The sequence below is a fragment of the Rana temporaria genome, chromosome 10 (genome assembly GCF_905171775.1).
Source record: "Rana temporaria chromosome 10, aRanTem1.1, whole genome shotgun sequence".
NCBI classification, from domain to species: Eukaryota; Metazoa; Chordata; class Amphibia; order Anura; family Ranidae; genus Rana; species Rana temporaria.
In genome coordinates, this window is record NC_053498.1 from 70,947,868 (window position 1) to 70,972,231 (window position 24,364).

At 42.9% G+C, this 24,364-nt stretch overlaps 1 protein-coding gene across 1 annotated transcript in view; it reads left to right on the top strand.

Annotated features, from left to right (window-relative positions):
• Positions 1-1,730: 1,730 nt before the first annotated feature.
• CXCR5 (C-X-C motif chemokine receptor 5) overlaps positions 1,731-24,364 on the top strand; it is a 34,315-nt gene continuing 11,681 nt past the window's right edge. Inside the window, exons 1-3 of the mRNA XM_040325423.1 lie at positions 1,731-1,987; positions 16,482-16,508; positions 20,181-20,207. Of these exons, the coding sequence (XP_040181357.1) occupies positions 1,925-1,987; positions 16,482-16,508; positions 20,181-20,207 (117 nt within the window). The 5' untranslated portion in view covers positions 1,731-1,924. The remainder of the gene's footprint in view (positions 1,988-16,481; positions 16,509-20,180; positions 20,208-24,364) is intronic.

Genomic DNA, 24,364 nt, shown 5'->3' on the forward strand with positions numbered 1-24,364 from the left:
ATAACAACGAGTAATTAAAGAGACATACACATATAAATCCCCATCTTCAGAACAACAAAAAAAAAACACATCAAAAATGATGGCGAACAGAAGGAATAATAATATGTGTGAAAAAAACAAGCGATCCTAAGAATCAATCAAAATATAAAATTAGGACTGATTAATGAACGCATTTACGTCCCATTCGACGTTGAGTCCAAATGGGGCGTAACTTTTAAGGGTATAGATCCAATATACCTCTAACTTCGAGACCCCTCTGGTACTCGGTTCACCCCTCCAGTGTGGAACAAATTTGTCAATAATCAAGAAGGAGGTGCCTGTCAATGATTTATTGTGAACCTGTAAATAGTGTCTGGGCACTGTGTGTTTATCGTTACCTTTCTTGATTTTTGCAACATGTTCACCTACCCTTGTGGAAAAACTCCGGATAGTACGACCCACGTATTGTTTTCCACAAGGGTAGGTGATCAGATAAACTATGTATGTGGAAGCACAGGTGGAAAATTGCTTCATGGGATAGTCCATCTGAGTGATGCTAGACCGGAAAGAAATGCTTTTCTTTCTCCCATGTATATTTTCAAGGCATACCCTGCATTTCCTGCATGGATGAAAGCCTTTGGATAAAGGAAAAAAGGTTGTTTTTTTTGGCGGGTCAATAACATTGGGGGCAACTTGATTCTTTAAGGAAGAAGCACCCCTATAGATAACTGTGGCATTGCTTGGCAGGGAGGGTCCCAACACTTGATCTTCTTTGAGGATCCCCCAATGTTTACAAATGATATTCTTAATTTGTTTATGTTGACTCGAGAACGTGGTAAAAAATGCGTTCCTAAATTTGGGATCTGGTAACGCTCTAGTCCTTTCAAGTGTAAGTGTTGCACGGTCAACCCTTCCAATGTGTTGAATTTCTTCCTCAATTCCCTCTCTCGAATATCCCTTATCTAAGTGACTTACACCGTCGGATCTTAGGCTGCAATCTCCCGCCGGCCGCTAGGTGGCGCTTCCATTTGTATACGCGTCGAATATGCAAATGAGGAGATCCGCCGATTCAGAAACGAACGCCCGCCCGTCGCTTTTTTTTTACGTCGTTTGCGTTCGGCTTTTTCCAGCGGATAGTTACCCATGTTATATGCGACGTATCCAATGTTAAGTATGGCCTTCGTTACTGCGCTGAGTTTTGAATTTTTACGTCGTTTGCGTAAGTCGGTCGCGAATACGGATGGACGTAATTTACGTTCACGCCGAAACCAATGACGTCCTAGCGACGTCATTGGGAGCAATGCACGCCGAGAAAATTCGCGGACGGCGCATGCACCGTTAAATCGGCACGGGGACGCGCCTGATTTAAATACTACACTCCCCCTAGCCGCGGAATTTGAATTCCGCCGGGGGATTTACGATCCGCTGGCGCAAGTTTCGAGGTAAGTGCTTTCTGAATACTGCACTAGCCTCTCAAATTTGTGCCGGCGGATCGTAAATCAGATAGATTACGCAGATCTAAAGATCCGCTAATCTATCTGAATCTAGCCCAGTGTATCTGCTTTATCTGGTCCAATTGGTGCAAATACTGTTTATGTTCTGAGATAGAATACTTAATGTGACTTGCTGCTTTCTTACTGCTCTCTGATCCACATAAGTGTTTGCACTTTTTTTTTTTGCAAAACAATAAAGAAAATATTGCAAAAGGAAAAGGAGGAAGGCATAAACAGATACTAGACAATGAGTGTTGTTTCATTCAGGATGCTGGTAAATGTTAAACTCATTTTTTTCTTTCTTTGTAAGAAATTCACATAGTATCTTTGCAGCTTACTGATTTGCCTACAGTAGGATCTGGTTAACAGCAAGCCGTGAGTCTGTTTTGTGTATTGTACTTTACTGGCAGGTGCAGTCAGTACCATCTGTGAATTTGGGTCTACGCTACGGTATGACAGAAGAAAATATAGAGAATATATTGGAAATGGTCGACAACACTTTGAGCCTCAGTGCTGTAAGTTATGTTTAGTATACTTTTTAGAATGTATTTTTACTATGTGCTATTCTAAGAGCAACTCTGGACTCCAATCAGGATAAATAATTTTCGAATTAGGAATTTTAAACTATTTCAGTTATACTGTATTAAAACAGATGTTATTCATTTTGCTTGCGGCTGTGATGAAAGTGCTTCTGACCCAGATTCTTCTGAGAAAATGCTGCATTCTCATAAGATTTGCATTTCAAATGGGTCCAAGAATGCTTGCTGCTTGGGGCTGGAGAGATCTTTAATGGGGATAGATGGAAGTGGGTGTAGGAGAAATATTTTTTAGATGAAAGGCAAAATAAAGCAAGCCAGTGGTATACAGAGCCAGTTAACTGGCACATAAGGAATGGGAGGCAGTGAGTTGAAGGTTGTACACAGTGGAGGAGATTTACATGGTAACCAATCAGCTTCTAGGTTTTATTGTCAAAGCTTAATTAAACAAGCTGAAGTTAGAAGCTGATTTGTTACTATGTACACCTTCACCAGATTCTGTGTGCCCAGTTTTAGTCACCCCAGATTGTTGAGGGCTGTACAGTCACTTCTGTATGGCTGTCAAATTTTGACATGCAGCTGTGTCTGCTTCCACCTCCATAGGCTGTACGCAGCTTGGGGCTGATGCAGGTGCCAAAACAAGCTTATTAATAGTTAAAAAATGTGTGTATATATATATATATATATATATACAGTATATATATACACACAGAGTTTTTTTCTCAGAAAATAGGTGCAGGAACTCAACCACGACCCTGTTCAGATTTCACAAACAGTAGAAGGGTCTTAGACCATTAAATACCAGAATTGCATTACATACAGAGTGCAGAGTTCAGGGGGGTTACACACAGAGTGCAGAAACAAGACTTCTGTGTTTACAAGTGATTGTAGTGGGTCAGAGCCAAAGGTGGTGGAACTGAGTTCCCCCAAGTTCCCCCTGAAAAAAAGCCCTGTATATATATATATATATATATATATATATAAAAAGACTATTAAAATGTGTATATAGTGTATATGTATGAAAAAGAGAAGGACAAACTGTAATGGTTGGGCATGAAAAGACAGGTAATGGGAAGGAAATAAAAATAAATATAAAAAAGGAAAGGATAGGAAAGCTCCAGTCCATCCAATCAGCTGTACGCTCTAATGAGATGTATTAAAATAATATCAAGGTACTTAATAAATTATAAATGAAATAAAATAGCATAGGGACATATTCTAATGAAACACATGTGGTTAGGTAAACCCTTGTCACCCCTCAATATTTCTGGAGATCCTAGAGACCCTTCCTAATTTTCACACACTGACAAACATGAGGATGGGGACAGTGGGAACCATTCTCCCACATCCTTTGCTTCCCCTCCAGTCAGATCTGACCTTCTAATAGGAATCCCTGTGACTTAACATCTGACATTGATGTTCTGAAACCATCTTTCAACCCATCTACATAACCTTCACAGATCCCAACATCAGCTAATCTTGGGGATACCCTAACTCTTTCCACAGAGAACCTCATAATTCTGGAGTTTTTTCAGGGAACATCCACGCTCTCCACCCACTGGAGAAGGCGAGAAGGCCACAAAAAGAAAACAAAGACAAGAGGCAGATGAGGTGGGAAACACGAACAAAAATATATCACAAGAAAATACCACAGACAAAATAAAAATATTTTATTTATCATCTTATATACTGTCCTCTGAGGAAACAGCTATATTAAAAAAAAGTTTAATATAATTTGCCCCAACTAATTCTCCCAACCCTTTTTTGCTTTTTAACCACATCAATACTGGGCACTTTCACCCCCTTCCTTCCCAGACTGTAACAAACTACGGTGAACGTGAGTGAACCACAACTGCAGGTTAGGAAAGATTTCAATGCAGCTCTCTATGCGATGTGAATATCAGTACTGGACCCCAGGCATCACTCCAATCAGTGAACAGGAGTTTGGGGGTTCACTACATCATCTCTTTCACATAAAAGAATGCGTTGAGCTACTAAGGGTGGAGGTATTACAACGTGCCTTCAACCCCTAGCGTTGAAAAGGTACAGAGAACATGTTCAGTATTTTAGGGCATAAGGCCGTATACAATTAACAACAAATGTCAAGCACGTAGCATATGAAAATACTGTGTGCAATTAGCAACAAATGTCAAGCACGCAGCATATGAAAATACTGTATGCAATTAGCAATTACTTGAGAGAAGTAACTTTAGCTTAAATAATCTGAGAGTGTATGTGCCTTTAAGATTTTCCACAACTGTTACTTAAAAGCACAACAAGTAATGCCAAGCAGCATAGTAGTAATGGTACTTATCCGTTTGCAGAGGATGAGAGTACGCAGAGTATTGTAGCAGCAATGGGATTCTGTCATGGAAGGTCTCCTGGTGCAGGATATCTTAGGGTGTCCCCAGCCACAGCAGTAAGATCGGCAGCATGGAATGAGGCAGTGGATAACTAAGAGGTATCATGGATCCAGGTTGCGCTGCTATTCAGTTGAGGGGATATTCCAGTAGCTTGTATGTAGCTTGGTCCGGCTACGGCTGACAATAATAGAATAGCGTGTAGTAGACACACTGTTCTATTTATTAGGATACAGCATATGTGCCGAATTGAGCGTTAATTACGCTTGGCACTTCCGCGTTCCACACTGGAACGCACGCGGCGCCGGACGATGACGTCAGTGCGTGGTTGCCATATGCGTTCCAGCGTGGAACGTAATATGGCGACGAGCGCTGTTTACACAGACCAATTTTCAGCTTTCAGCGCTCTCGCATTTTCAATGACAATTGCACGGTCATGCTACACTGTACCCAAATGAAATTTTTATCATTTTGTTCACACAAATAGAGCTTTTCATTTGGTGGTATTTATTCATGACCCCGTTTTTTTTTTGTTTTTTTGCGATATAAGCAAAAAAAAAAACGGGAATTTGGAAAAAAAAATATATTTTCGTCTATTTTAAAAAAAATCTAGTAAAATCGAATTTTGTCATAAATTTAAGCAAAAATGTATTCTACATCCGTTAAGTGTATAATAATTGGTTCGTGTGATCACAGACATATGTACGCAAATGATCATGTACAGATGTGCGCAGGTGATCACAGACATATGTGTGCAAATGATCATTGGGACATGTGATTTTACTGTTACATATGTGGGGGGTAGGTGTTTTTACTATGTGGGACATGTGTTTTGGAGACATGTTTGTTTACTTTGTGTTTTACACTGTGTGGGACACTAGACTGGTGATCAGTGAGTAAAAAGCTGAAAAAAACAGCTACAAACTCAATGATCACCAGCCAGCAGCAGCGATCCACCCTCCTCACTGACGACTTCTGTGTGAGGAGAGGAGAGACGATCACCTAGCAACCAGCTGTTTACATCACATTACGGCTGTGATTGGACACGGCTGTCATGTGATCAGGGGGGCCAATCACAGATCCCTCCTGCCTATCTATGATGCGATGTGTCCGGGTGACACGAGTGCATCGGAATCGCGCTAATGCGCGGGAATGTGCGTGCGCGATCCCCCTCCTTCTGAGGGGCGTTCCTGAACGTCCACTCAGAAGGAGAGAGCACCCACCCGGCCGTAAATGTGCAGTGGCCGGGTGGGAAGTAGTTAAAGACTTTAATAGTTTTATCTAGAAACTCACTCTTAAGCGGTATTTTAATCTTAAGAAGTCCCAGAACTATGACATCTCCGCATCCTCCTCCTCCAATGCGACTACAATGAAGAAGATTTGAAGGTGTTAGAGATTCTAGAGGAACTCTAGACTGAACAGAGCTGTGAGGGTTATCCTTCTTTTGCACCGTTTTCATACGCTTCAGTTATACACACAGACTTGAAACCTCCTGCCACTTTTTACCCCACACATGCTAAGAGCTCCTTTATAGATGCCTTTTACCATGTTACTTTTGCAGAATTAAAACAACTATGCTCTTCTGCTCATTATGTCAATTACAAACATCAAAATCTGACCCATAAAGAAAAACAGGCACTAGACAGACTTCACAAAACAATGACCTAATAATCAAACAGGCGGACAAGGGAGAGGGCATAGTAATACAAAATAGGTCAGTTTAAAGAGGCAGATTATTGTCAGACCAAAACATCTACAAAAAACTTGATGCATTTAAGTCTAAATTGAAGGCACTAGTTAACCAAGCCTACCATGACAAGGTCATTAATTTGGGAGAATACCAATTTCTTTAAAAAGAATTGTACAAGCACTCATACTTTTACCACCTACCTAAGGTGCACAAAGACCCCATCTTTCCTCCCGGAAGACCCATTATTGCTAGGTATAGCTTTACTAGTGGCCTTTCCCAGTATATTGACTGCTTCCTTCAACCTATAGTCCAGCCCTTACCCTCTTATGTGTGAGATTCCTTTCAATTGTTGGAGACTCTCTCCAACTACACATGGGTGGTCTCCTACACTTGGTTATCCCTTGATGTTACATCACTCTATATATAAATCCCCCATGAGGTTGGGCTCACCACAGTAGGACATTTTCTAACAAAATAACCTCACCTTAACCATAAACAAGCCCAGTTTGTGCTGGACAGTGTACAAATCTGTTTGGAGCATAATTATTTAAAACACCTGGGGGTTACTATCTCGAGATGCATGCCACTGCCATGGTTGCTTCCTTTGCACCTTGCTGTGCTAATCTCACCATGGGCTGGTGGGAGGAGTCATGCATCTGGAGAGGTAACCCCTTTGCCTCACAGATGATATACTAGGGCAGATATATTGATGATGTGATCGTCATATGGGAATGGCCCCTCTACCTCTATTGCCCCGTTTGTCCAATACTGCAACAATAACCATTTGGGAATTTTTTTTACTCGTGTGTAACCCCACATCTCTAGTCTTTTGGGATGTGGAGTTATCACATGCAGAATGCTGCATTGTATCTAAAACCTATTTTAAGCCATCTGCAGGAACTCATATCTCCATTTTGCTAGCTGCCACCACCCCAAATGGAAACAAAATATCCATAAGGGCCAATTTTGCCACCCGAGAAAAACCTGCACCCGAGATGAGGATTACCTAGCCATGGGGAACATCCTTGTAGATAGGTTTATAGATAATGAATATGACCCTGATTTAGTCAATCAAGTCTTTAAAGATTGTCTATCCCTAACCTCAAACAGTAGTTCTGCATCTTCCATAACCATTACAGAAGTCAAGTTCCATACCCAATATAATTTTAAACATAAAAAGATGGAAAACATCATTCAGCGTCATTGGGGTATCCTAGAGAACCCCAAGTTAGGGCCCATTTTGCCAGATAGATCTAGGGTGATTTATGGAAGAGCCCATAACGTTTAAAACATTGTTGCCCCAGTAGGATTTCCCATTCTGTTACCACCCCTTCTAGATCTCTGGTTTCTTTTTGCAATTTAACAGGTATGCTCCAATGCAAAAAAGATTGGATGCAAGATGTGTCATTTTGTACAGCACCGCCAAAAGACATATAATTACACCTCGGGCAAGACTTACCCTAAAAAAAGCTTTTTTAGCTGTTCCACTGAATTTGTGGTTTATGGAGTGTCCTGCCTTTGTTATCTCCTCTATGTGGGCCGCACCGTTCGCATAGTAAGGGCTGGCTTTGGAGAACACAGGAGGTTCATTGAGGAGGGAGAAGAGGACCATAATGTACCCAGGCACTTCCTTACTCATCATAACATATCCACAGAAGGCCCGAAAGTTTTCAAAAATTATGCTGCAGGGAAACATTCTGGATATTCACATTTAAACACTTTGTCCTATCCCACATGTGTGTGTGTGTGTCTATATATATATATATATATATATATATATATATATATATATATATAGTATGTATGTGTGTACATATATACTGTATGTATCCCTCTATCTACACAGACAATTGCTGTGTTTTTCCTGACATTCTTGTGTATTATTCCTAAATTTTAAATTGTATGTTTATGGAATTTTATCTTACACCATGCAGTTTATCACAATACGCCTCTATGCTATTTTATAATGTATTATGTACCATGGTATTATTTTAATACATCTCATTAAAGCATACTGCTGATTGGATGGACTGGAGCTTTCCTATCTCTCTTTTTTTTTCTATTTCAATTCCCAACCATTACAGTTTGTCCCCCCTTTTATATATATATATATATATATATATATATATATATATATATATATATATATATTTTAAATTTTTATAGTCTTCATATATACACATATATATATATATATGTATTTTTGTTGAAGTTTTTCACAGCACAAAATTAAAGAGAGTTCAGCATTGATTCTGAACAATACAGCACTTCCAAAATCTGGATATCATACCGTACAAAAATGGAAAATGAAATTTTATAATTGCATAAGTGAAGAACATATTGCCACACTCCACATGGCCATAGGCCATACTCCCGGAGGCAACTTGCCTCTTATGTTTATAGGTAAATAATCATAATCTGTAATAATGATGTTCTATTAAAAACAGTCTTGATTGTTAATCTCCAAAGCAAACTGTAGGACAGACTGCAAAACCTAAACATCTCAGGTATGTCCTTCTATGTAATGGTATCAACTCAGTTGAACAGTATCCAAAATATGCCCCCCCCCACGCTGAGGAATGTGCATCTCTCCCCTCAAGTAGCAGAAGATGATCTATCCCCCAAAAACGTGAAAGCAAGCAGTCCAGGCCCCTCAATAACAAAATCCAGAAAGAAGAGAAAAAGAGAAAAAAAGGGGGGGGAAACAAGAAGAAGAGAGGAAAGAAAGAAGGAAGAGAGAAAAGAAGAGGGATCATTAGGCAAATATCCGATCCATGGACCCCATACCTTTTCAAACACCTTCAATTCATCCTGTAAGATTGCTGTCAACCATTCATTTAACATAAGCCAGAAAAGTTTATGTTTGAGTTGGTCAAATGGTATAGCCGCCGACCTCAAGTTCCTTGATATTGTAATTTTATAACTTGGTCAGGTAATTTGAGTGAGAGTAAAAATGTAATAGTAAACTCTGATCCAGAACCGCCATACCTTGGGGCATTGCCATCAAATGTGGTAGGCTGTAACTTCCTGCCCACAGCCCTGAAAACACTTAGAGGACGCCCCCAGGACATGAAGAGGGGTGTGATTTAGTCCAAAGAACAGTCAAAGATAACTTTATCAGAGAATGATCTGACCAGGGGACGGACAGACAGTATTTTCACTGACGTTATGTACGATAGTAATGAAGTGTGTACAAAAATATGGTCTATTTGACAATATGTATGGTGCACCTGTGAAAAGTGAGTGTAATCTCTAGTGGAGGGGTAGGCCTCGCACCAGGCATCGATAAAATCATAAAAATTTAACAAGAGTGCCACTTTGCTGCTGTTTTTATGTACTTGTTTCAAAATCGCCTTGGCAGGGTCAGATTTATCTAGAATCCGATCCAATGGAATATTACTATCGCCGTCCAAAATCACCTGACCCTGTACTTTAGGCAGTGACACCGCCAACATCCTGCTAAAAAAATCCACCTGTCCAGAGTTTGGGGCATAATAGGAAATAAATAAGCCCTATGATATAGCTGCCATTCTTGTCTTTAATTATAGTGATAATGATGAAAGGGGTCTTATTAGAAAAACATACTAGCACCCCCCCCCCCCGTTTTTTCTCAGGGCCAGAAGACAAATAATACCATGGATATCGAACACTAAGGTATCTAGGGGCTGAGAAGTGAGTTTCCTGTAACAACAGGACATCAGCCCTCTGAGTGGTAGTATTGAACGGCTTTAGTTCTTTTGATAGGGGAATTAAATCCATACACATTATGGGTAATTATAGAGTATTTGGTGGAATAAATCTTAGTCATCCTGGTAGGGCAGAGCACACTCACCTTGATCCATGGAGTTAAGAGGCCAGATTCTCAGAGCCAGGTTTCATAGTCCCCATTGGTATCCAAAACAGGACAGCAAGACTAGAGCGTGGAACCAGAGTCCAGGGTTGGGATGGGTAAAAGAATAGGAAAGAAAGGTAAATGAGTAGAAAAGAGAGTAGAACATTTGGCCAAAGGCCTAGTTTACAAGGCATAATAAACATCAAGTAACATCTACATGAGTGGGTCACAACCCTACCCGGAAAGAATGTCCGGGATAAAAGTCATGAGGTCACCCTCATCATCCGAAGAAGGTAATCTCACTGAAGGGGCATGCATGTTCACCCCGACCCAAAGATCATGGAAATAAAAATAAAAACAGGAAATAACATTTAACGATTGCAACTTTTGAAACCCTATTTAACTAAGCAGATCTCCCTTTCCAGTGTCCCAGAAGCCAAGAGCAGCCTGGTGTGATCACATCCAACTTTCCTCTGGTAGTATGTTTATAAGAGGGTAGCAAGGCTGCTCCCAGAGGAAACTGACATCTGTCGATAGCATTTTGCAGCCAACTGACATTAAGGCCGTACAAAGGTAGGAGGAATTTAGCTAAGTGCAACCATTTACTGAACAGGAAATCTCAAATGGGTATGATAGTGGCGACTCCACTATCAGCAACAGGTCAAATCCAGCCCTACAGGAACATAGATTTCACCCCCATGAAAGGGGGATGTGAAGCCATCAGGGAATTAGCTGATTGGGGAAGATCTCCTAGCCGATGATGCCCATTGCTCCAACCACAATGGCGAAATGGGGCGGTTCGCCTGATAGGAAGATGAGGCGGCCTGGGATTCATGAGAAATTATCCCCAATTCCAGTAGTAAATCTTCTCGGTCTTGAAATGTAGAAAAGGAGTGAGGTTTACCTTTATATGTAAATGATAATATAAATTGAAATGCCCATCTGTACTTTATCTGTCGGTTCATCAGCTGCTGTAATAAAGGCTTCATGTTTCTCAGTTTCTGTACTGTAGATGGGCCTATATCCATAAAAAGCTGGATAGGTGCACCAAACAGGGAGAGGTCCTGTCTGTTTCTAGCCACAAACATCAACTTCTCCTTCATGTGATAATAGTGTGGCTTAACTATTATGTCCCGTGGCAGGCCTTCCGACCTGGGGGCAGTCAGGGCACGATGGATTCTATCGATTTCCATCTGATGTGTGGATATATTGGGAATCAGTTCTTTTATTAACTCCAGAATGGCCCCTTCCAAATCAGTATGAGTTTCTGGGGGGCCTCTAATGTGCACATTGTAACGACGGGACCGGTTTTTCAGGTCTTCAATTTTTGTATAGGCCTCCTCTAATCTGTTCTGGAGCTCTGTGATCATGATGAAGTTTTGGTTAACCCTTGCAACAGTACTGCCCACCTTAGATTCAATTATATCAAATCTTTCACCTATACCTTGGATATCACGTTTAAGGTCTGTAGTAATAATTGCAAAAGCTTTGGAAAGCTCCTGTTGCAGCAGCGCAGACAAGTGAGCAAAAAGCACATTGTCCCCTGCATAAGGTGCTGGCTGTGGTGCAGGCAGGTCCCTATCAGGGCTTTGTTGGCTAAACACTAGGGGTCTGCCATCTCTGCCATGTTTCTATTCATGGAGTTATATGATTTTCCAATGGTACATTCCAGTTGCAATTTCTATAGCCAGATAGCTTATGGGCTAAAATGCATTTAAAATGACAGCTCAGAAAAGATAACTGCCTGGGGAATCAGTCAAAAATATTTAAAGTCGGCAGGTAAAGATATCTTGTTTGAATGCAAAGTCCATTTGTAAAAACAAAGCCAATCACCAATCAGAAGAAAGAAATACTGAAATTTTGATCCCATGTGATAGAAATGAGCAAAAAGCTGGTAAAGCACATTGAACCTAGTCAAGCCAAAACCACTCAGATATTATTAAACTATTGAAAGTTGTTCCATTATGACATCCTGCTTACTAAGCAAGTTTCTTGGTTTGTGGGGTTTTGTCACATTCTCTAAATAAAAGACATTACTCAGCATTTGCCTTCGTGTCCAGAGCAACAGACAGAATATCAAGTAGAGATGGGTGACTCGAGTCTCTCAAACTGGGATTCAACTTTGAAAGGGCAGATCCAGTGCCTGGTGATGAATCTTTCCCAATCAACTGGGTGACATTATTTGCTCTGACACACAAAAGAATTGAACTCTGATCCCATACCAGTATACAGTACATATGTGGCTGTGCACACTCCCATTCCTAGAATCATGAGCTTACTCTCTGTTCTTTAATTTTTACATGACTGACAGAGCAGACAATAATAGGGATTTTCTGTGTTGTCACTCATAAATATATTCCATAAACAGTTGACTGTAACCCTGCAACAAGACGTATTTATGGTATGGCACTTTGGTATAGTAATTTAGTAGAAAAGTAATGTCATTATGAATGAGAGTACAGAAATGCCACCTCTTGTATTGCTGCACCTGTTTCACGCTCCACTGCTGGGTCTTTCCCTCTGTGTGCAGCCGCATGTTTCCAGCCAATCACAGCGGGGGCGTTGTCTTAAAAGGCTAGCATGGGGATTGCTCTGTGTTTGAGCAATTCTAGCAGCCAACCACCCACCTATGTGATCAACAAGTGGTTTCCTGTGCCTCTTCTGATCTTCAGCGTTCCTATTTCTCCCAGCTTGTTGTCAGCCTTGCTCCTACTGCAGGGGTCTCCAAACTTTTCAAACAAAGGGCCACTGTATTGCCCTTCAGACTTTAGGTGGGCCGGATTGTGGCCAGCAGGGGAAGAAAATTTCACAGGCATCAGTGAGAACAAATATGGCCTCAGGGTTGGTGGTCATTAGGAGGAGGAGTATTCCCCCTATTAGGAGGAGGAATAGTATCCCATCATTGGTATTGGTGGACGATATAGTGCCCCATTGTTTTTGTCAGTGGGAGGAATAGTGCCTCGTATCAGTGGGAGGAATTGTGCCCCAAGGGCCAGATAAAGGCTAGCAAAGGGCCACATCTGGCCCTCTGGCCGCAGTTTGGGGACCCCTGTCCTACTGTGTCTCAGCTTGGTTCCAGGCAACCATCCATATTCCCATCACGCACAATCCTGGAACATGCTCTAAAACAATGTGGCTGTGGCAACCACCAGCTAGAAACTTGAACATACATGATACAGTGTAAATATTTGCCAGAACACCGCCATGCTTTCTCCCAGAGTGGACCTGCTTGCTTCCAGTGTGTCCCAGGTTGTTTCTTGCCTTGCTGCCTGTGTGTGCCTGCTTGTTTCCAGCCTTGCTCCCAATGTGTCATAGCTTGATTATTTCCATGCTCTCAGTGTGTCCGAGGTTGTTTCCAGCCTTACTCCCAGTGTGCCCCAGGTTGTTTCCAGCCTTAATCCCAGTGTGCTCCAGGTTGTTTCCAGCCTTACTCCCAGTGTGCCCCAGGTTGTTTCCAGCCTTACTCCCAGTGTGTCCCAGGTTGTTTCCAGCCTTACTCCCAGTGTGCCCCAGGTTGTTTCCAGCCTTACTCCCAGTGTGTCTCAGGTTGTTTCCAGTCTTAATCCCAGTGTGCCCCAGGTTGTTTCCAGCCTTACTCCCAGTGTGTCCCAGGTTGTTTCCAGCCTTACTCCCAGTGTGCCCCAGGTTGTTTCTTGCCTTGCTCCCAGACTTGTGTCCCAGGTTGTTTCTTGCCTTGATCCCAGTGTGTGCCCTTTTGTTTCCAGCATTACTCTTAGTGTGTCCCAGGCAAAGGCGGATCCATAGTCTAGTCTCGGGAGGGGCACTGCCAGGATTTTTTTTTGCGCAAACCAATCAATATACGCTTATTGGGATTTTTTTTACCAAAAATATGTAGCAGAATACATATTGGCTTAAGTTGATGAAGACATTTTTTTATAGTAAAAAGCAAAAAATATTGCTTTATTTTTCAAAATTGTCGCTCTTTTTCTGTACATATTACAAAAAATAAAAACCGCAGAGGTGATCAAATACCACCAAAAGAAAGCTCTATTTGTGAGAAAAAAAGGACATAAATTTTACTTGGGTACATTGGCGCACGACCGCGCAATTGTCAGTCATTTAAAGTAACAGAGTGCAGTAATGCAAAAAATGGCCTGGTCATAAGGGGGGTGTAAAATAATCCGCAGCTAAAGGGGTTAGGATCGAACAACTCAAGACTAAAAGGGCATTTTTGTTTTCATACATGGCAGTAGCACACATGTATTTTGCGATTTGACACAACATTCATTTATTCTTTTACTCACTTTTAGTCAAATATTTTGGTGCTCTGGTGGGGGGTGGGGCTCCTATGCAGGAGCAATGGAGTGGAGATGGATCCAGGACCCGTAAATGCAACTGTCTGCAGCTTTCTTCTTCCTGTATTCACACCTCTCTGCAGATTGCAAGGTGGAGATGATGGAGGGAGGAGGTGGGTGGAGCCAACTCTCACTCAGGGGCGGAGGCCTGTAGTGTGGACAAGATGGAGGGAGGAGGTGCCGGTGGGTGAGGCCAACACGTTCAGAGATGGAGAAGGAAGAATGCTGGCACTCTGCCATGACTGACTGTGGATGCTGGACATTTTAGTGCAGTTAGCAGAACGGATTAATAGTAACAGCAGCACACCACTTTAAAACCTGAGGTTAGGCACTTAGGCTGTCCCAAAGCCAAAGGAACTCTCTGTCTAACTCTGCAGCAACAACTGTTCCCCTGTGGCTCCTGTCAGTGTCACGTCAGCTCTGAGACTCCGAGTCCGACGTGACTCACTGACGTCACTCGTTGCTAGATGCCAAGCGGCCCAGGAGCTAGCAACCAGTGCAGGGAGAGGCTCCACCCACCTCCTCCTCCTAGTCCAGGCAGCATAATTACATTAGATGAGTCTCTCTCTCTCTCGCCGCTGATCGGCTGATCGTGTGAGACCGAGAGAGACTCAGGCAGAGGCTGCACGGGATTGTCCGTGTGATATTTTCAGGGGGGGGCAATTGCCCTGTTGCCCCCCCTAGATCCCGTCCCAGGTTGTTTCTTGCCTTGATCCCAGTATGTGCCCTCTTGTTTACAGCTTTACTCCCAGTGTGTCTCAGGTTGTTTCTAGCCTTGCTCCCAGTGTGTCCCAGTTTGTTTATTGTGTCCCTCTGTCTGCTGTTGTCACTCCATGCACTTACAGTGCCTTGCAAATGTATTTACCCCCTTGGCATTTTTTGTGCTTTGTTGCCTCACATCCTGGAACTAACATGGATTGTTTTGAGGATTTGCATCATTTAATTTACAGAACATGCCCACAACTTTGAAGATGTTTTTTTTTATTATTATTGTGAAGCAAACCACAAATAGGACAAAATAACAGAAAAGGTCAATGTGCATAACTATTCACCCCCCTAAAGTCAATACTTTGTAGATCCACCTTTTGTGGCTATCACAGCTCCAAGTCGCTTTGGATAAGTATCTATGAGCTTGCCACATCTTACCACTGGAATTGTTGCCCATTCCTCCTTGCAAAACTGCCCCAGCTCCTTCAAGTCCATTGGTTTGCGCTTGTGAACAGCAATCTTTAAGTCTGACCACAGATTTTCTATTGGATTGAGGTCTGAGCTTTGACTAGGCCATTCCAACACATTTACATGTTTCCCCTTGAACCACTCAAGTGTTGCTTTAGCAGTGTGTTTGGGGTCATTGTCCTACTGGAAGGTGAACCTCTGTCCTAGCCTCAAATCACACACAGAGTGGTACAGGTTTTGCTCAAGAATATCCCTGTATATAGCACCATCCATCTTTCCCTCAACTCTGACCAGTTTCCCAGTCCCAACTACTGATGGTGTTCTTTGGGTGATGTGATGTGTTGGGTTTGTGCCAGACATAGCGTTTTCTTTGATGGCCAAAAAGTTCAATTTTAGTCTCATCAGACCAGAGCACCTTCCTCCATACATTTTGGGAGTCTCCCATATGCCTTTTCACAAACTCAAAACTTGCCATTTTGTTTTTTGCTGAAAGTAATGGCTTTCTTCTGACCACTCTGCCATAAAGCCCAACTCTATGAAGCATACGGCTTATTGACGCCCTATGTACATATACTCCAGTCTCTGCTGTGGAACTCTGCAGCTCCTCCAGGGTTACCTTAGGTCTCTGTGCTGCCTCTCTGATTAATGCCCTCCTTGCCCGCTCCATGAGTTTTGGTGTGCGGGAGGGGGAGAGCAGCACGGATGGAGAACTGGAGGAGGATACAGGGACAGTCAGGTATCAGGTGAAGCATCGGAGCATTTTCCCCGAGTACAAGTACTCAGGGAAATGCTTGGTATCGGTACCGATACTAGTATCGGTATCTGGACAACCCTAATTAGCAGGCTTCTGGAAAAAACATTATGATAAAATCTTATTAAGCTGAGGGTGACAGCAATACAGGTATCCCATAATTTTCTAGTGGGAAATTAGATTTCAACCTGTGTGTGTAAAATAAAAAAAATTGTTCTGGATGCAAACAGGTCAGATGACATGACAATTTTTTTAGTATGAACTTTTGTAATAAGCTCTGTACTTTTTTAGACAGACAGATCAAATGGAGTATCCTTTCTCTAACATAACAATTTTCTGTTTTTTTAGGATGACTTCCTTGAAAACACATCATTGGTAAGTATGCATGGAAAATAATAACTTATTTTGTATCAGTGGTGGGACATCAGGGCCAGCAAGGCCTTCTCCGCTGGCCTAAACGCTGCCCAAATCAGAATCACTGACTTACGTTTTAATATATGTAGCGGTAAGGGGTTGCTGGTGATTGTTGTCCATCTCCCGCCCTGCACAGCCAGGCACACAAATTTCCAGACACTCAAGAAACAATCCTTGTACTTTGTTTTGTTTTTTGTTTTATTAGGGAAATACAACTTGGATGGGGATAGGGATAGGGTGCATATGGGATGCCGACTTGATTAAAAAATATAGAGGGACTAAACTATATACACTCCGGTATATACAATCTCTTCTCTCTCACCTCCACCACATACACTTGCTTGCAGACTATCACTCCCAGGACCAGCTAGCGCTGTTATAAAGAGTCTGACACTGGCTCAGCCAGACCCAAAGAAAATGTCCTTTGCAGGCAGAGACCGCGGGCCCCTTGGTGTTGCAGATATAGGTAGTCCTTAGTGCTAGCTGTCCCACATGTGGCTACTGCTCCCAGTACCACCTCTTCAGGCCAGGGACATGAGGTAAGGTCAGTGGCTGGTGAGGCACTGGCTAGTATCAGAGCCAGATACACAAAGGTTACATATGCCGTTAAACGTTAGAGCGATAACTTCAAACCAGTAATTTCACAGTAAATTGATAAATAATACATTTTTATGTTTTAACATATAGCATAATAATATACGATTTAGCTTGATTAAAACAGTACCGTTTTACCAGTAGAAGATTTTCCTTCTCCCTCTTAACTGTGCAAGATAAACATGGCATTATGGTTAAATCGTAGGCCTCGTACACACGATAGGTTAACCAGAGGACAACGGTCTGATGGACCGTTTTCATCGGTCAAAACCGATCGTGTGTGGGCCCCATAGGTTATTTATCCATAGGTTAAAAAAAAGCCAACTTGCTTTAAATTTAACCTATGGATTCCTAACCGATAGGTCAAAACCGATGGTTAGTAGGCACAACCATCGGTTAAAAATCCACGCATGCTCAGGATCAAGTCGACGCATGCTTGGAAGCATTGAACTTCGTTTTTTCAGCACGTCGTTGTGTTTTACGTCACCGAGTTCTGACACGATTGTTTTTTTAACCGATGGTGTGTAGGCACGACGGACCATCAGTCAGCTTCATCGGTTAACCTATGACAACGGTCCTTCAGACCGTTGTCATCGGATGGACTAATCTTGTGTACGAGGCTTTATACCCATAAACCCATGTTTTTTCCTTCTAGTTAAGAGGGCTGGGCTGGAAGGGAGCATGTGTCTTTTAGACACACGCCACCTTCTATGACACTGCAGTGAGAGGGCAGCCTTCACTACAGCACTTATTTATTGGACAGCTGGGGCCAATGGTACTTTACCATTGGTCCAAGGCTCCAAGCTGTCCATTAAGCACAGTGCCTCTGACAAGAAGTCTACATACCCCCCCCCCCCCGGTCGCTGAGCTTTAACCCTCGAAGTTCGATCGTTTTTTGTTTTGCTCTGCCTCACCTGCCTCCCATGATTACACGTCTCTGCTAGCCCTCCTGGCTGCAGCTGCCCCTTTCCACTGCTCAAGCCCCCACAGTCCTCCTAACTGGCTCTGCACCCATACCAGACAGCTCCATCCCAGGCCTGTCAGGCATGCCTCCCAGTCCTCCTGACTCTGTGTCACTCACCAGCCCTCCTGGCTGTTCTTGTTGTTCCTGGAAACAACAAGGCCACCCCACCCCCCCAGACTGGGGAGCTCTCTCAAAGGCCATGAGAGCCTAACACTCCATCTCCAGCTTCCATCTGAACAACTCCTCCCCAGCTGGGCTGACCCAGAGTATGTGAGGGTGCCTGCCCCCTGCAAACCCTAGTTGGGAATTGGTCAGGGTCCTCAGAATACTCCAGGCAGCTCCACCTTACCTCTCTTCCCATTCTTCTAGAAGGTTCCAGAACATTCGAGAAGTAGGGGGGAGGTCCCAGTGATGCTGCTTGTGAGTCATCCAGCTCTTCCTGGATTTCTCTCCAACCCAGGACAAAAACACATACTTCTAGCACTAGAGGGTGCCACACACACACACACACACACACACACACACACGTATATATATATTTTATGAATATGTTATTCCCAATAGTCTATTCTCTTCCTTTCATAGATTTTCTCTTGGTTTCGCTGCTTTCAGTAGTGTATGTTTATGCTAGAGTTTTTATTCAATCATATTTCAGCCATGATACCCATCATGTTGTGCCATGGTCAAATAAATCTGCCCTGAGGCCTTCAGAATCAACAGTGCTGGTGCCTGTAGCTTGTAGTAAATGGCCTCGATACTGTAGCTTCAACCAATCAGATTGAGTCGGCAACAACTTGGACACCGAGCAGGCATACATTCACATTGATATTTGAACTTCCTTTGATTGGATGGTGGGTCAGAGAGTGGAGAGGAGGGACTTTTTTCCATTTTCAGCACAGGCAGATAATCCTGCACCACATGTTGCTCTGCACCCATGTACCTGTAAAAATTATAGTTCTGACTGGTTATCAACTGTAACCCTTCCCTGGCGGATTGTACATCACTCCCCAAGGTTTCATAAATCTATCAGGCAAATTAACATCAGTATAGCGAGAGGACATTAGCAGGCTTCTGCAAAACAGTATTGATAATATTATTAAGGTGCGGGTGGCATCAATACAGGTATCCCATTATTTTCTAGCAGAAAAATGGATTTTAACATGTGTGTAAAATGTAAAAATAGTTTTGGATGCAAACAGGTTAGATGACATGACATTTTCTTTTACAAAGGGTTTTATTGATAATCAATGCAACTTTACAGCTTAACATTGAGAAGAATACATCATGGATAAACATGACAGAGAAAAAAAAAAGGAACAATGCAGCATTTCAAAAGGAATAAACAAAACAAGAATAAAAATGCCAATGAGTAAGGCCCCCGTACACACGAGGAGACATGTCCGATGTCTCCTGGGAGCTTTTGGTCTGATGTGTGTACACACCATCAGACCAAAATCCCAGCGGACAGAGAATGCGGTGATGTAGAAGACACCGACGTTCTCAAACATGGAAGTGCAATGCTTCCACGCATACGTCGAATCAATTCGACGCATGCACGGGATTTCGGGACGCTGGTTACACGTCATAACCAGCGGACATGTCCGATTAGGTGTACTAACCATCGGACATGTCCGACGGACATGTTTCCAGCGGACAAGTTTCTTAGCTTTCTTTTGTCCGCTGGAAACCTGTCCGCTAGGCCATACACACGGTCGGACATGTCCGCGGAAATTGGATCGCGGACCAGTTTCAGCGGACATGTTCGACCGTGTGTACGCGGCCTTAGACCTGTACAGATGAACAAAAATGCTCAGGACCCAGGAATGCCCATAGGGCATAGCCTACTATTTAGGAAGTATATAAAAGGTCCATCCCAACAGGAGCCCAACTGTAAACAGCCCGCGGCTTCCAGCCAGGCAACCAACACTTTCAGGGACAGGGCCAGGGTCGCTGGCATGCCAGATGACATGACATTTTCATTAGTATGAACTTTTATAATAAACTCTGTACTTTTTTAGACAGACAGATCAAATGTAGCATCTTTTCTCTAACATAGCCATTTTCTTTTTTTTTAGAATGACTTCCTTGAAAACACAACATTCGTAAGTATACACAGAAAAAAATAACTGTAATGTACTTGTTTGTACTAATCATAAGTCACCTCAAATATGTGATGAAAACCAAATGTTGAAAGTACCGTAAGTAAAAAAGTAGCATAATGAATAATTGTTTCAGGTATCCATATATCAGTTAGGACATTGATCTAGTAGTTTTTTTTAATAACAATTTGCAATCCAATTTCAAGGCAATAATCTTACACATTTGGTGGCTGAATGAACTATATGGAAAACCTTGCTATTTGATTGTTTCTAATAAACCAATACCCTATCAAGTGTGTGTGTGTCTGGGAAGATTTAGCCAACGGTGTTCAAAATAAGCTAACATTTAAAGAGCGCCAACATTATAGACAAGATTTTTTTAAATTAAACACACACCAAGAATGTAGCAAACAGGACTTGTAATAACGCAACTGACCAGTGAAGAGTTCCACAGGGTTTAAAAGGATGCATTATGCAGCTTAACAGGGGTCAAGTCCTGGGGAAAAGTGTGGGAACTCCCACCCAAGATCCACTCCCCCACCAAAAAAAAAAAAAATTATACGCTCATATGCATAATTACTAAAACGCATGTTTTTTTTTTTTTTCGATCCACTGTACCTTAGTAATCCTTTATGTTACTGGCTGCTTCCTGTATATGGATTAATTGGGTAGGGTGCGGGTATCCTGTTACTTCATCGATGCCGCAATGTCTCCTGGGAGCTTTTGTCATTGTTCCCAGGAGACATTGCGGAGGTCTGCCGCGAGTTATCGCAGGATTTAGAAAGAAGCAAGTTCTTTCTAAATCGCACGATAACTCGCGGCAGATTTTCACAGTACCTACAGGTAAGCCTTATTATAGGCTTACCTGTAGGTAGAGGTGGTAGTACGGAGTTTACTACCACTTTAAAGGACAATATTCAAAATACAGAAAACTTTCAAATAACATGCTTTGAGTACAGTGGCGGCTGGTGCTCTAAAATTTTGGGGGGGCGCAAACAAACAAAAAAAAACAAAAAAACAATTGCAGCCTCACAGTGCCCATCATACACAGCTACTGTGCCCATCAATTGCAGTCACTGTGCCCATCAAAGGCAGCCACTGTGCCCATCATACACAGCTACTGTGCCTATCAATTGCAGCCACTGTGCCATGCCATCAATTGTCGCCACTGTGCCATCAATTGTCACCACTGTGCCATGCCATCAAACGCAGCCACTGTGCCAATCAACTTTCACCACTGTGCCATGCCATTACACGCAGCCACTGTGCTATCAATTGTCACCACTGTGCCCATCAATTGTCACCACTGTGCCCATCAATTGTTGTCACCACTGTGCCATGCCAAACGCAGACACTGTGCCATGCCGCCAAACGCAGACACTGTGCCCATCAATTGTTGTCACCATTGTGCTCATCAATTGTTGTCACCACTGTGCCTATCAATTGTTGTCACCACTGTGCCCATCAATTGTTGTCACCACTGTGCCCATCAATTGTTGTCACCACTGTGCCCATCAATTGTTGTCACTACTGTGCACATCAATTGTTGTCACCATTGTGCCCATGAATTGTTGTCACCACTGTGCCCATCAATTGTTGTCACCACTGTGCCCATCAATTGTACTCGCCACTGTGCCCATCAATTGTACTCGCCACTGTGCCCTGTTAAATTCTGCCACTGTGCCCTGTAAAACGCCCCCTCCCCATTTCAGCCCGGCACTTACCTCTTTGGGGTCAGCCATCCTGCTTCCACTGTCCCTCGATGGCTTCTACCGCCCTCGATAACGCTTCAGCCAATCAGGTTACCAGGTTACCAGAACCGGTGAACCTGATTGGCTGAGACGCCTGTCAGTCTTATACAAGGAGCACATCCCTAGTGCGTTCCTTGTATAAGCTTCCGGGACACGAGGGCTGTACCGTTGGCTCTGATAGGCACTTCCGTACAGCCAACCAGCTGCCGTTATTCAGATGGCCGACATGAGCGCCGACCATCTGAATAGAACAGCGGCAGCGGCGATAATAACATAGATTCATGCAGTGCATGAATCTATGTTATTAGACTCAGTGGCGGTGAGAGCCAGAGGGGGCTTTAAACTTGCAGTAACCTTAGGGAACAGTACCATGTATACCTTTAAGGCATCTTGCAAATGGACTTAATTATTAAGGCCCCTTTCACACTGAGGCATATTTCAGGCGTTTTAGCGCTAAAAATAGCGCATAAATAACTCCTGAAATAATCCTGCCCCAGCATTCTTAATGTGAAAGCCCAAGGGCTTTCACACTGAGGTGATGCGCTGGCAGGAGGAAAAAAAATCTCTTGCAAGCAGCATCTTTGGAGCGGTATAGGAGCGGGGTGTTTACCGCTCCTATACCGCTCCTTCCCATTGAAATCAATAGGAAACCGCAGTAATACCACCGGCAATGTGCCTCTGCAGAGGCGCATTGCGGGGGGTATTAACCCTTTTTGGCTGCTAGCAGGGGGTTAAAACCGCACCGCTAGGGGCCAAATATCGGGGTAAATACGACGGTATAGTGGCGCTACAAATCGCGCCGCTATACCGACACTGCATCTCCCTTGCCCAGTGTGAAAGGGGCCTTATTGAGGGTTATGCAGAGGATCTTGCTGGTAGAAAAACCCTGAGTAAAAAAGCACAACTTCACCAAAAACAAAGGATTTTCCAGCACACTTACCAGCTAGTCTGCAACAAAATCAAATTGATCCTGTCTAACAATACACATTAAAAACACAGGACCAGATTCAGGTAGAAGATACGACGGCGTATCTCCTGATACGCCGTCGTATCTCTGAGTGTGAGGCGTGGTATCTTGGCGCCTGATTCAAAGAATCAGATACGCCAGAATTTGTCTAAGATACGACCAGCGTAAGTCTCCTACGCCATCGTATCTTAACTGCATATTTACGCTGGTTGCTAGGGGCGTGTGCGCTGATTTACGCCTAGAATATGTAAATCAGCTAGATACGCCTATTCACGAACGTACGCCCGGCCGTCGCAGTTCAGATACGCCGTTTACATTAGGCTTTTTCCGGCGTAAAGTTACCCCTGCTATATGAGGCGCAGCCAATGTTAAGTATGGATGTCGGGCCAGCGTCGAATTTTCCATCGATTATGTTGTTTGCGTAAGTCGTTCGCGAATAGGGCTGTGCGTCATTTACGTTCACATCAAAAGCATTGGCTTTTTGCGGGTTAATTTGGAGCATGCACACTGGAATACTTTCACGGACGGCGCATGCGCCGTTCGTAAAAAACATCATTTACGTGGGGTCACAATAAATTACCATAAAACACGCCCACATATTCCACATTTGAATTAGGCGGGCTTACGCCGGCCTATTTACGCCACGCCGCCGCAACTTTGCTTTGTGAATACTACTAGCCTGTCAAAGTTGCGGAGGCGTAGCGTAAATAGGATACGTTACGCCCGCACACAAATACGTGCTCCCTACCTGAATCTACCCCAGAGGGTTTAGTTGTACACATTTGCAAATATATGTGGAAGCTGCAATGCCACACCAAGGCTCCTATGCTGTTCTAACTCTATGTTTGAGAGTCCCTATGCTGGAGTATATATAGCAGGAGGAGATATGCCTGGAGGGAGCCCACCCCTTTTTAACGGACAAGGGACACATTGGAAGCTCAGCAAAAGTACAATGGCAGCTGTAGGCATACAATGTGTCCCTATGTCAAATCCAGTGAGCATCTAAAAATGTGAAAAATTCAGCGCTGAGAAGTACAAATAAAATAAACAATAACAATTAATATGCTAGCCAGCACTAAGAATAAATTCATAAAAAATTCTCAAAGCATAAATATAAGAAAAGTGCAGCGCAAGAATTAAATTAATACAAAAAAATATATAATTTAAATATGCCAGTGAAAAATTAAATAAATGAGTGCCATTGAAAAAATATATGTGTCCAAGTGTCCATATATCCTTAAGTGAAAAATCACACAAATAAATCCGGCAAGGATGAGAGTGAAGAGGAGACACCAGAGGAAATCCACCACCAAGGTATAGATGGACTCTCACCTCATTGCTTCGACCCGTGAGGGTCACAAAGCATATCTGCAAACAATTCACAGTCCAGTCCAACCTCCAGATAGATCATCAAATCTTATAAGTATCCAAGGCCACCATAA